The sequence below is a fragment of the Zonotrichia albicollis genome, chromosome 5 (genome assembly GCF_047830755.1).
Source record: "Zonotrichia albicollis isolate bZonAlb1 chromosome 5, bZonAlb1.hap1, whole genome shotgun sequence".
Taxonomy (NCBI): domain Eukaryota; kingdom Metazoa; phylum Chordata; class Aves; order Passeriformes; family Passerellidae; genus Zonotrichia; species Zonotrichia albicollis.
This window is the reverse complement of record NC_133823.1, coordinates 64,792,150-64,806,131: the sequence shown is the minus strand read 5'-3', so window position 1 is coordinate 64,806,131 and position 13,982 is coordinate 64,792,150. Positions and strand designations below refer to the sequence as shown.

Sequence of the window (13,982 nt, the reverse complement as noted above, 5' to 3'; positions counted from 1 at the left end):
GGCTGCTGAAATAATGGGGGTTTTTCAGGAGATACAGAAATGTCCTCTGAAGAATATGTGTGATTGGTGGCATGAACCTTATGAAAGGCTGCCAGCTGGCATGCAGTCACACATGCCAGTTCAGAAATGAAAATGATAAAACAGTGGCTGGCATCAAAGCCCATAATGACTCCTAGCAGTTTCCAAGCTCTCTGGTGGTTATTGCACTTCAGAGGAATGGGGAAGGGATATGGTTTTCTGTGGGTGATTAAACATTCGGCTCTGTGCCCTGGGCTCATAATGGATAGTTTCCTGATGAATTGTGCTGGGATTGGATATCTCAGCTGGTTGGACCTAACAAACAGGTATTGTCAGACCTCCGGGAAAAAGGTGCTGGGGAAAATCAAACTGCCTGCTGTGGGTTTATATCCGTGATCTACATTAGATATTCAGATGTCTGAGTTTGGTATCGACCGCTGATGTTCTGTGTCATACAGCAATGCAGGTCTTCATGCTAAATAAAAGTGGGTTAATTCCTGACTTCTAATCATTCCTTCATCTAAGGAAATTAGCTCAGTCCTGAAAGTAGGAGAAAGAGTGGCATACAAGAGTAATTTCAACATTTCATTGAATCCAAATGACAAATACTTTTCCTAAAATGAAGAGGAGGATATGCCTTTAGTGCAAAGATAATCCAAGCCCAGAAATAACAAACACGGAGCCCCAATACTGAAGAGAGGATAGGGTGGGAATAGCAGAAGAACAGTAGAACTTTTCCAAGTTCACAACACACCTTAGGAATTGCTAAAGGTATAAACACATTTGGAGTTCTAACAGTGAGTGTCCAAGCCAGCTGAGATCTTGGCTGGTGGTGGTTAGACAAACATCAGGTCCAGGGACATGAGTCAGACATACAGAGAAAGGATCTTCCTCTGAGGAAGAAGATTGATCTGGGTGGGAAGTGATTACAAATCACTACTTCAAAATGTCCAGTCACTTTCTTCTGAAGAGTTAAAGATTAGCTTCATCCTTTTCTCCCAAAGCGCCAGGGTGAATTACAAGCGCACTAGGAAGTTAGTGTGCAGAGGAGATATGATTCAGTGTATAAATACCAAGAGAGTTAGGCAGAGATTTACACTCCTGAACAATGGTATTTTAAATGTTAAGTCCACAAAATCAAAGATGTTTTACACCCGTATAGTGTTGCTTTCCAAAAGTGCTGTAATTCTTTAGGCAAGCTACAGAGGCTTAAAACGATATGAATTCTGTCTTTGTACCATAGGGCCTTTAAAAATCTAGAGAGCTACTTGTGAGTGCTTGGAAAAATCCAAGGTGCAAGTTCCCAAACTCTCCCTGTCACACAAGTATTCTGGTTTGCTGTTACATATCTGTGAGGAATGGGAGACGGCAAACAGGTCATACCTGAAGCATTTGTTTGACCAGCTGCTAACTCATGATCAGTGTTACAAAATTCCCTGGAGTTAAAGGAAGTTCTCTAAGGCAGGAATTCCCAACAAATCAATATAATGTAAATTATTCCCTTTCCATTTCACATGGGAATGAAACAATGAAGGAAAGAAGAGGAAAATCCAGTGACAAGAAAAATCAGTTTGATTTTCCTATAAATCATTACCTTCCAGCACAGTGTTCACAAGCAGGGAAAGTAGATGCTGGAATTTGAGGCCAATGCACCCACTTTGTCTCCTCATAGCTGTTGTGCTTTGCACCATCTCAGTGCCTCTGAGTTCAGGATCTTGTTCTCTTTAGATCTACATCCAGTGCTGAGGTGTGACTCCATTGATTTTAATTTATTCCCGATTTACACCAGTAGGGGGGTGATTAGAACTGCAATGCCCATGGAGTGTGCCATAGGGTTGCTAATTCTTCTTCAGTTCTTGAAAAGATGATATCTTTGGAAAAGCTGTCATTATTTTATCCTTCCCTCCCAAGCAGGTAAACCCTAGAACACAAGCTTCTAGATTTGGGACAACTGAGGGGATACAGGCTGCTAAAGAGGAGGCTGGGGGGTAAGGAAGGGAGCATAAGCAAGTGCTGCTCCCAAAGATCTTCTCCAGTCCTTTCCCTATTCTCAACTACTCTTCCTGCTCAGTCCTGGAAGTCTTGGCTTTGTCACACTGAATAAAATATTTTTCTGAGTAACTCTTGTTCATGTATTGTAATAGGTTTTCAGTTACATATGATGATTAATGAAAAAAGGTATCTATCTAATAGGAAAGACAATACATGGTGATACCATGTATTGCAATACTGCAATACTGGAAAGTCCCTGAGTAATCCTACTGCAATTAGTTTTTTCCTCAAAAATGCAGTTAATGCAATTAAAATGGTCTCGTCTGTTCTTTGAAAAAGTTGCTGAGTAGCCTGAATGCCCTGAGAGTGTTTCAGGCACCATCCTGTCCATTTCTTCCTTTTCTTTTTTTTTTTTTTCCCCAATACTACTTCCCCTTCTGGAGATGATTTCATTTCCTATGTAGTTACTACATACATGGGGAAAACCCAGGAATACACAAAGACAGATATTTTCCATCAAACTTGATCAGTAAATGGCTTTTGTTGTATTGTGAATCTGCCAAAGGGCACAGAAAGGAAGAACTGCAATTTTGGAGTCCTTCAAAGCGCTGAAAAATGTGAATCAAGTTCTGAGTCAACCACAAATACTCTGCTGGAAGCTCAGGGAGTGCTGAAACAGGGCTCAGCATCTCCATTAGTGAATTTTAGCTGTGCAGCTGCAAGCATGGAGTATTATATGCATAGCACCAGGACCTAGAAGAGCCAGCAGGATTAACACTGGGAAATCAAGCTGGCTGGCAGAAAATTCAGGAGAGAGAGAGAGAAGTGCTAGCAATGACTTTAGGTGTGTGATAGGATTGTGTATTCCTGGAGCAGCTGTGTGTGCTGCAGGGACATCCACGTTCCGTGTGCTCTCGAGACAGAGATCTCATCAGCAGGGCAGGTGGAAAAAACCATTCACCAGCTGAGATGTTGCAACTGTGCCTCTCTGCAGCAAGAATCACGGGCTGCACGGAAAATACAGGAATAGGGATCATCATCTCCTCTGCTCTGAGGAAGTAGTGCTGTGGTCCAGCAGAGCTCTGCCTCTCATCCTTGTTCTCAGAAGTCTGTGCAATTTTATGACTAATTAATACTCCTTCCTTAAATCACTTGCACAGTGACCTCTGTAACACCTTCCCAGTGCAGGACTGATTTGGCAAAGACCCTTCACTCCATGCCCAGCACTTCTAGAAGTGAACAATTGCTATTTCCATTTTTTAAAAATGAAGGTAAATATCAAACACAAGCAGTTTCAGGAAGTGGGGAGGCAGCCACACAAATTTCAGCGAGCGTCTCCTGAGATGGAGGGCTCAGCAAAACAAATTTGGCTTGCAGAATTGCACATTAACTAAACAAAAGAGAATTAATATTTTTGCACAGGACTGATCAGACATTGTAGAAGCTCATAGGAGACAGATACTAAAAGTGAATCTCATGGTTACATTTCTAATTAGCCCTTTATTCTATATTTTTCATGTAAAAGTCATTCAGTGAGAAAGCTGGCAAATTTAAAATCTTGTGGAGTTTGCTGATATCTAATTAAGGAATAGTAGTGGGGAAAGACATAGAGTTATGGCTTTTGTAACTATAATTAATTCTTTGTTTGGCCCTCTCAAGTCTGTCAAGGAAAGATTCACAGTAGAGACCATCTCACTGCTAAAACACAGATGAAACTAAAGATCCCAAATGCCAGGAAAAGAACCACAAAGATGTTGAAGTCTTTTCCTATTGCAGATCAAAAATATGAGGAGATTTTGCATGCAGGGTCACAGAAGCGTAAGAAATTAAGAGGAAGAGTTTGCCTAAAGGAAATGTAAAGCAAAAGAGGACTACCCTTTCCTGTGGAACCTAACACTCTTTCAAAAAACCCCATCAGGTCACAGGGACTGACTCAGCTGCTCAGCAATTTTAAAATCATCTTTTACATGTTTGGATGTAAAATTCCAGGCATGAGGCAGAATTACTAAAGATAGTAGTGAACAGTCATTAAGGGAAATGAGGACAGGGCACTGCAAGGATCCCCCCAGGGGAAAGAAATTCCTCACTGTTTATGTGGGCATATGGAAATGTAAATTTCCTGGGCACTCAAAACACAGAAAATTATCTGAGAACTGCAGTATTTTCACCTGGGTATCTCAGCCTCTCTCCTTCCCTTTGTTTTCTATAGTATAACTGATGTGGAAGCCTTGATTAGTGGAATTACTGAATCCTATGCCTACTGTAGCACCTCCAGGTTGATCTGAACTAACCCTACACGTACCAGTTTGCCATGTGATTTGGACAGGGACTGTTGGACCACACACCAGTGTCAGAAGTTGACACAGGACAGCCTGTGTGTCATATACTGCTGATAAGCATCAGTACTCAGAAATCTTATCACTTGGTAGCTGTTAAGGCACTCTCCTGCCAAGAAAGTGGAAGCTTGTCAATAACTGGATTCATGACCTTTATGACAAAAAGGTATTTATACAGCTGGGAGATATCAGATATTGTTTATGACACCCATATTTAAGGCTTAGCAATGGCTCTTTTCAGAGTGTGTGTGAACTAGATTCCAGCAGCTCTTAATTCACCCATCTCACGTCTCCAAACAAGATCCTTTGAAATCAATTGGAACAGCAGCCGCTTTCTTTGGACCAAATCACATGGTTTACAATAAAACATGTAACCTTTTCATTCAGAGTTCATCTCTTCTGACTTCTCTCTGTAATCACAAGAAAAATTTTATCTTTGTGGACTGTGAGTTTTTGCAGGCCACTCCTGAGCACTCTGCTCCCTACATCATAGCTTACAAGTCAAAGCACAGCCTCCAGTGCTCAGTTGTCCCACTGCTCCATATCAAGATTTGTTATGCTGTAACCATGATGTTGTCTCTGATAGATGTAAAACACCTAAGCCCTTTCTATATATTTGAGTAAAATACACAGAGCCACAAACATCTGCTCTGTCTGGACAAAGAAAGCAGAAATGGCATTTCCTTAAGACCAAACAGGCAGAAGGATTTGCACAAAGAGAACAAAGGATAAAAGCTTCATTGCATATAGAGTCCAGAAAGAATATCTTCTTACTTGGGATACAGAAAATAATTTGTGAAATTAAAGAGGAATAACAGTTTGTTGGAAATATTTGGGAAAAAAATCCACACTCCTTAGGCCCTGCAATTCATCTTCCCATTTTCTCCTTGTATGCAGGCTAGAAGACTTTTCCATTGATGCTCTAGCTTGCATTTCTGTAAACAGCTTGCTCTGCATGGAAATGAAGTGTGAGGGGAAAATAAAAAGTCCAGAGACAGGAACAAACGATCCAGTCTGTTGGACAGGACAACACTTGGTAAAAAGAGGTTAACCTGGAGATATGATAAAGCTTACAGAAATATGAAGCTAGTGGAAATCAAGGATAAGGATCAATATCTACTTCTTGTAATCCTGTAAAAGAATCAGGAGGCAGCAAACGAAACCAGAATCAGACTGCTAGGGATAAGTCTCAAAGACACTTGGTCTTTTCTAACACATTCCTAGACACCTGCTGATTGCCATGATTGAAGAGGAGAATCCCCAGGCAGACCTCAGGTCAGACAAGCAAGGGCTGTGATGAGGGGTTTTTCTATTTATCTCTTAACTAATCCAGCTGTATTTGCTGCACACAAAAGTAACAAGGAAACCAGGTGCTTAATTCCATAGCTTCTGGAATAGCTACTGTTCAGATAATGTGCTCTAAGGCAATTTATAAACTACAGACAGGGATAGATATGGTAATGGGAACTGGAATTCAGTCTGGCATATGTAAATCTCTGAGACCTTCATGATCAGTCAGAGAAAAATAGCCTGCATTCATTCATATTTGGCCCTATGTTTTGTTCCTTTGACTTCTCCATTACCTGGCAGAGGAACAGTAATGAGAGTCCTTATTGTTTAACCCAAATAAGGCCTAGTTGTATTATAGTATTTGTGTCTACTGTTGAAAGAAATGGTTGAACACCTCTGACATTGTCAGAATAATCCTTCTTCATGATCCCATCTTCAGTTTTCTTTATTTCCATCATAATCAGAAGAAATCTTCTCTTTACAGGGTCAAATTTAAATTCACAAAAGTGCCTCACTTTTTTTCAGAAGCAGAATCCTACAGCAGCTTTTAGAATTTTCCTTTGCCCAAATTCAAAGCAGCAAATAACTAAGAAGTTTTTGCTTCAGAAGAAGCAGTCATTCTCAAAAAACAAAATCTACCTTAGGTTAGACAAAGGAATTCATTGTATCATATTCTGTTTGTTCTCAATGGTTCTACAGAGTCTCAGTGGTACCATTGCTTATTTCAGTGAATCTAGATTTGAATTCATCAAAAGAATACCGTAAATATTTCTGGTAAAGTTATCTCAGCATATAAAACAGTTTTTTAAAATGTACATGAATATAAGGATATGGAGAGCTAGTATCTATAATTTCTAGAATTATTGGCTCCTACTTCTGTCATGTCTTACAACAGAAAAAAATAAAAGTGAAGTCCAAACACACAGAGATAGAAAATCACAGAGCAAATGCCTTTGAGCTGTGGTAGAAAGTCACAAGGAGGACACAAGTACACATAAAAATTATTCCAAGAACAAATTACAAACTCTCTACCGACTCCACACAGGTCACTGCAGGGCAACTCTACATGTCTTTACTTCATAAAGTGTTTTCTATGAGTGAGAAGCAGCTTTGTGGTCACCAGGGGAAAGGGGCTTACCCATTGACCTGTGACTCAGAGCTCAGCCGCATCTCGCAGGTTCGGAGTTTCCCGGGTATGACCCCCCCGTCCCTGTGATGCCGGAGTGCCCCAGCTGGCCAGGCAGGATATAAACACAGCCTGCCCCAGAACACAGGCACTTGTCACCCTGGGATCTGCCACAGCTCACTCCACCACACAACCAGGCCCAGGCCACACCAGGAAGACACTCTCTTGCATCATGATTGGCAAGACTGCGGCTGCTGTGCTGATCCTGCTCCTGATCTCAGCACTTGGAGCACAAGGTAAAGAAACCTTCCCTCGAGCTCTGCTGACTAGTGGCCAGAGGAAATGCTGGAGGGGAGACACTGTGCTGTCTTACCAGTGCAGCAGAGGGCTCTCCCAGTGCTGTCAGCAAAAACCCCCAAGTTGTGCTTCCTGTGAAAATAGTGAACGACTCCACTGCTTTTTTTTTCCAGGTGAGGCAGTGCCACGCTCAGCCATCGAACTCCGGTGCCAGTGCATAAGCACTCATTCCAAGTTCATCCATCCCAAGTTCATCCAAAACGTGAACCTCACCCCCAGTGGACCTCACTGCAAGAATGTTGAAGTCATGTAAGTGTTTTGCAAAAACTTCCTGATTACTTAACAAGAAGGAAGCAGATTTTGCTCTGGATAGTGTGCAAGTGTTCTGTGAGCAGTGTGAGCAGTCTGTAGAAGCAGCTGCTTAGAAAGCAGGACAACAACATTCCCTGCTCCTACAATGTGCTATGTGTTGGGAACTGAGGGTTGTTTTGCCAATCTCTACTTGTTGAACGCATGCAGTATTTTTACCTAAATTCGCAGTCATCAGGCAGCAAATAACTTTCTAAAACTCTGAATTCCACTGGCTTGTGAAAATGCATGGAGCCATGCTGAGCAAGAGATAAAAATATACTTTTTAAGGGTTAGGTCAAAAAAATGAGCACACTTCGGCTCAAGTCTATGAAAAAAACTACCATTAGCATTCAAATCGTTCCAGTTACATTCCAGAACTTTTTCTGTAAGTAACCAGGTTCCTATGGACTGGTAGCTCCTCTGGACTGGGCAGTACAATTTCTGAATCAGGATGGAAAGATTTAACTCTTCAGTGAAAGACTGACACCAAGCCAGTTGGGGGAAAAAAAAACAGTTTTGAAGAGAGGGAGAGCCCTGCAGATGGTTTAATGCATCAAATAGATATGAGAATATACTAAACCAGTGAAAATGATCCCTTTATGTTAGGCTACAGCCTCAGTTTATACAGCTTAAAGTGGAACATGTCAGTGTATGCCTAGAATGATGTTATTATGAGAGAAAGGAGACATTGCCTTGGATTTCACTGAACAGCCCTTTTCTCTTCCTTTCTTCCCTGTTGCAGAGCTACCCTGAGAAATGGCAGAGAAGTGTGCCTGGAGCCCAGTGCTCCCTGGGTGAAGCTGATCATCAAGGCAATTCTGGACAAGTGAGTAATTTCTCCTCAATAAGCACAGCTTATTGAAAAGCAGTATTTTAATTGAACTACCAAACACAGACGGGTGTGAAGGGCTCCAAAATTCTGTCTCCTCAGGCAGTTATTGCCTTTGTGTTCACTAATTGTAACAAACACTGTGATTGCTTTGAGCCTTAATTACAGCATTAGCTATTGAAGCCTTACTGTGCCACACATCTCTGGGAAGGTTACCTTCCTCTCCCTTAAGGCAGATGCATTTTGGAAACCTGCAGCACAAGTGCTCAGAGAATCTGAGTATTAACTGACTGGTTTTCTCATGCTTGCAGTGGCAGAAAGCAGCAGTCAGTTTTTCAAACTACTGGCACATAGATAAGTGGGGGGAAAAACAGGCTCCAGTTGTCAAGTGAAGCATCAAATGATGGAAATGCACTGCTGTTGAATCATTTTGGGAATGCTATGACACACCCGTGTCCATTGGGTTCTGTCATAGCTTTTCAGGGTCCTGGGTACAGAAGCAGAGAGTGGTGGATTTCAGCTGACACCAGCAAGTCTTACCTGTTATATGGTTGTTTTTAATCGCTTCCTTTTCCATCTTCTTTCTTTCTAGGGCCAACACCAAACCTGAGACAGAGTCCTAAAACAAAGAAGAAAAATGTCCTGACTTCTCCAGCAAGGCAAGATAGGGAAGACACTCACCCAGCTTCTGACAGTTCACCTCCTCCTGCCTCCTACATTCACAATGTCACATCATTTAGAATATGGATTCCCTGGTCTGTAGTTAGTTGATAACCATACTTTTAGTCTTTTAAACTGGTCTCATTATGCAGGAAAGAAACCACTGCCACCTCAACAAGAAGGCAGGAAAAATGTCTCGTGAAGGAATATGGAGATGATTCTGGAATAATTTTTGCTAGACACAGCTGCAACAGTGCAGTGCATGCCCAGTGGAACTTCCACTAAATGACTCATTCCCTTTGTGCTAACAGTTTAGGAAGAGACCAGCAACAATTTCTTCCCAGCAAAGCATGGACAAGTAACTTCAAGTGCACCTGGCTCACTGGCACTTGCAGTGGGCTACTGGATGAAGAGGGGAGTTCCACAACTAACACGTCAAGATTCTTGTACATCAGGTTTTGTGTCATAATTATTTATTGTGAATGAGTGTTGTGAAGGTATAAACATATATTTTAATGCTGTCTTTTGGCCAGAAAAAAAATTATTATTTATTAATTTATAGAACAATATTTATTTATTTATTTATTTGTTTACTTATTTATTTTTATAAGATTTTTATGTTTACCTACCTAATAAATACTTGTTGAAATGTTTTCCCTTCAATTTTGTTTGTTATTAATTTCCTTGTTGGAACAGAGAACTGAAAAAAAGAGGAAGCCTTTTCTTTCAGTTTGTATCTCATAAGGGGTTCCAAGAAGGGCAAGGGGAGGATCTCATTTGTGGGAGCCAGCAAACTGAAACAGCATATTGCTGCCTCTGTAAGGTGTAGATAATGAGAGGAATTATGAAAGTTATCTACTGTCTTCCTCTTTCCTGTCAGTGTTTTCAGAAGTCTGGACAATAAAATGCCCAGATAGTAATGACCACATACTGGTTAGTCACAGAAATCACAAGGCCATAGCAGTGTGGTGCTCTGACAGCACAGCACCTGAGAACATGGCAGTGAACAAGGGGTTTCACTAGCTTAAAGAAACAGGGAAATCTGATAAACATTAAGGAAATCACTGAGCATCCTCCCTAACTCCAGTTAGGGGGGAGGACTACATCAGGGGAAATCCTAAGACACAGAGTTCCAATTATATGGCCTTATATCTACCTGTAGCAGAGCAATTTACAGAGGAATGTTGAAATTCAAGCAGCAAACACTTGTGAAGTGGGAAAGCTGAGCAAATATTTTGATATTTGTTTAGGTTTAGTCTTTTCCAACAAGAAGCCACTCCATATTCTGCACAATCATCTCATGTTTGCTCATGGTGCAAGACATAAAAGGAGTTTTTGGCAGTGTTTGAGCAAGTTCTTGTGCAAGAGGACAACTGTTCTGACCACATTTTCCTCCCTGTCCCCATATTTGCCCCTGTCCCACTGCACAGCATTGTACAGGCTGCTACTCCTCAGAATGCGAAGGAGTCAAGGTTTCTCAAGGAGACAAGTTTTGTTCAGACTTGTCTTACAAGTCTAAGCCTTCCTGTAAATAATCCTGAGGGATTTTTATAAGATATCTCCTTTCAGAGATGTAATTTGGAGATAAGGATGTTGCAAGTATCAGCCAAGAATGGGGAGAGGTTGGGAAAGACCACTTGATCTGCACAGCCATAAAAATCTGGGTGTATCCTAAAGGATTGGCATCAGTTTTAGTGTAATGCAGATAGGCATAACCTCTGTCACCAGCAAAATCCCAGTCAGGTTACTGGGAGCTGAACCACAGCTGAGAAAGGGCTTTTCTCATCAGTTCTTCTGTCCTAAATGTCAGCAATGGCTGCACTTGTAGGACCCTGGGCAGAGCATCTGCACCTTCCTCTGTAGGCTCATTGGTGAGACGCTATTCCAAGGGTAAAAATTCCAACATATCACATCTCTATTCTGTGTACAGTCACAGAATACCTTCCTTGGAAGCACAACAACCTCTCTTATGCTTCCAAAAATGTGTTTTGGTGCTCTTGGAGGCTGCTAAGTGAAGCACTGTGGCTCTTCTGACTTGGTGTCTACCTTCACCAGACTGGGCTGCTCTTCCTTTTCGGTAGAAGTCACTTATGACATGTGTTTATCTGCTGTCTTAAACACCTGTGATTATTCTAAAAGCATGAGGTTAGAAAGAAAAACAAGCAACTTCCTAAGTGTTTATTTTAACCAAGTATCATTACAGCCCTTACTGCCAGATACTTTCTCCTTTCATATTATGAACAGATTAAAGTTTCAGAAGAGCTTAAGTGACTTTAGTGATGATGCCTCAGTCATTTTAAGCTCATCATTTCCTCCTTAATGACTAGAGAGACTTCTCAGTACAGAATAACTAAATCCCTTTAGCCAAACTGAAAAAGACAAAATCCTTTCAGAGAGCAGGAGAAACTAGTTGAGTCTTGTCTTCATAAAACACTGACCAAATAACTTCATCCAATTCATATCAAAATATAGTGTGCAAGATTGGGATGAAAAGTTCTTGTAATTATGCTGGGTAAATGTTTGTGCACAAGGCACTTCAGCATGATGCAAAGAGCTGAACAGAAGTTCTATATGCACAGAGCAGGGGAAAAGTCTCTTTATTTTGGCTCTCTCTTGGAGAGATGTCTGGTAATGTTGCATTGATTTCCAAGTGCAAGCTTAGTATTGTTGGCTAATGTCAATATTCCATGAAGAAGTGCAAACAGAAAGTGATGGATAACAACAATTTAAAGAATAATATAAAATATACAGCAGCAAAAGGCAGGAAAGTTTGAAGTGCCACTGAATGGACTGTACAGAAGTTTGGGTTTCTTATGCAACGCTCTCCTGTGTTAGGAAACCTGCATGTGCAGATCCCACCTCTCAGCACTCAGGCTGCTGGGAGTGCACCTTTCAGGTATAAAACCTGGTGGGAAACAGCACCAGAGCAGGACCTCTGTCAAGAAGAAAATCTGCACAGCAATGGATGGCAAATCTTTTGCTGTCACTTTGGTTCTCTGCTTGGTCTCAATGGCAGGGTCAGAAGGTAAGAAAATTATTTATTAAAAATCATGTAAGCAATTAATCAGTATACACATGCAAATGCAAGTGGGCTTATGCTATGTCCATGACAACTTTTTGCAAGAGAAGTGCATCCTCGGTAAACTGTCATTCAGAAGCAAAAAGGATCATTTGTACCTCTTAGGATGCTGTGGATGTTTCCAGGAGTAAAATATGCTTCTGTCTGCAAATGGATTTATTCCTATGCTACAATATATGCTTGTCTCTAGATTTTAATAAGTGCTTGAATTAAAATAGGACCTTTTCCCCTAAATATGTCAATAAAGATCTTCTTTTAAAATTGACAATTCTATCCTTTTTGCAATTTTATTCTTAGTAGGCAGGTTGATGACAGAGCAAGAATTATCCTGTTTGCAAGAAAGAATAAGGAATATCTTATTCGAATCTGCCATGATCAGATGATCATGGCAGAACCTGAGAAATCCAAGTTTAAACTCAAATGCACCTGCACATCAACAGCTCTGAAAACGCAGCTGCTGTGTTGTGCAGATGCAATTACTTTTATCTTAGCACGCAGCAAATCTGTCTGAGAAACAAGAATGAGGCTACAGGAGAGAATGCAGTTTGCTTTACAGGGGGGCAAATAAAAACACTATTCATGTACCCAGAGACAGCAGAATTTTGTTCCACAGGTAAGGCCTTGGAGAAGACAGATGAAAGAAGCTCCCAATGCCAGTGCATAAGCACTCATTCCAAGTTCATCCCTCCCAAGACTATTCAGGATGTGAGATTAAGCCAAAGAGGACCTCACTGCAAACATGTGGAAATCATGTGAGCACTTTTCCTCAGCAGCACTTTGCTTCCTACAGGAGGAACCAACCCGGCATTTCTCATCCTTTTTACTCAAGTACTTTGAGTGGCAGGATGTTTCCCTAGCAAGCCTCAGAGACATCAAGTATCAGGGATGAGGCCCTATGTCCAAATGAATAAGCTATTTCCCAGCCAGTGTTACTAGCAGCTTCCAGACAGTATTTTAATTCTCTTTCTGTCATCTTACTTATGAAGAACATCAGAGGGGAGAATCAGATCCCCACAACACAGAGCACAATTAATAACTTAGACATTGAAGAATCAAAGATACAAGCTTGATCCTCTTGACATGAATTAAAATGGTTTCCTCTGCATGTGGCAAAGTTTGAAAGGCCCCAAGTTATTTCTTGTGTCAGAATTTCACATGGAGCATTTCCCTGTTTGAGGAGTGGGGAATTTGGATTGTACTCCATGTGGGTACGAAACAAAAGATACAGTAAGCTTCATTTAAAACCACTCCTGGAACTATTCACAGGAACCAGAGCAGTGCAGTCAGCAAACAGAAAGGCTCTGTCAGGCTTTTATGCTTTCACTACGGTTTCTTAAACAAATAATGGTTATACAATTATACCCTCTGTGCAGCACTGCATGGCATCCTGTTCCACCTCACTAGGCATTGGTAATTTAAGCCAGGCTTGGTTAAAAGAAATACTTTTAAAGATAATTAAGTTCCTGAAAGATCTGCTAAAGAGTGGCCAGATAGAGAACTGAAACCAAATAGAAAATTCATTAGGTTCATCATAAGATTATAGCATAAACACCTATACTGACATCATTCATAAAAACCCCCAAACACATAAGACAAAACCAAACAAGTCCTTCATCTACTGGCTAAGAGAAATTTGCAGCCATTAGCAGAAGTGTGAGGGACACACCTGGCCCTAACTCCTGTGCTCCTTTCCTGGCAGAGCTACGCTGAGAGATGGCAGGGAAGTGTGCGTGGAGCCCGCTGCGCCCTGGATCCGGCTCGCTGTAAAGACTCTGCTGGCCAGGTGAGCTGTTCCCTCTCCTGGAACACCTGCACCTAAAAGCTCATTTTAGAAGGCTACTTAAATTCTTGGCATGCAAATGTTCACCCTCTTCAGGCATAGGTAATTCTTTCCATCAGTTCTCTCTAAAGCAATATTTCTACATGCCTGAGGAGCGAAACAGTTTCCTTTGATATCTTCCTGGTGTGTTAAACAACCCAAAAGGCCATGGCTATGATGGCCCT

The 13,982-nt window shown here is 41.2% G+C and overlaps 1 protein-coding gene and 1 long non-coding RNA gene across 2 annotated transcripts in view; one reads left to right on the top strand and one right to left on the bottom strand.

The window, feature by feature from the left end:
* LOC141729200 (uncharacterized) overlaps positions 1–13,982 on the bottom strand; it is a 50,520-nt gene that overhangs the window by 10,164 nt on the left and 26,374 nt on the right. Inside the window, exon 5 of the long non-coding RNA XR_012580542.1 lies at positions 8,780–8,858. This is a non-coding gene — a long non-coding RNA (uncharacterized LOC141729200). The remainder of the gene's footprint in view (positions 1–8,779; positions 8,859–13,982) is intronic.
* On the top strand, positions 6,955–8,240 carry LOC102062801 (interleukin-8-like). The gene is made up of 3 exons (XM_005495884.3): positions 6,955–7,058; positions 7,233–7,368; positions 8,153–8,240. Exons 1-3 carry the CDS (start codon positions 6,995–6,997, stop codon positions 8,238–8,240), a joined length of 288 nt encoding a protein of 95 aa, XP_005495941.2. The 5' UTR covers positions 6,955–6,994.

What these genes read in the sequence shown, in the direction of transcription:
- LOC102062801 (XM_005495884.3), top strand. Translation starts at nt 6,995, where the DNA reads ATGATTGGCAAGACTGCGGCTGCTGTGCTGATCCTGCTCCTGATCTCA. An exon ending in CTCAGCACTTGGAGCACAAG is followed by an intron (nt 7,059 to 7,232) that starts GTAAAGAAACCT and finishes TTTTTTTTCCAG; the next exon opens with GTGAGGCAGTGCCACGCTCA. An exon ending in TGCAAGAATGTTGAAGTCAT is followed by an intron (nt 7,369 to 8,152) that starts GTAAGTGTTTTG and finishes TCCCTGTTGCAG; the next exon opens with AGCTACCCTGAGAAATGGCA.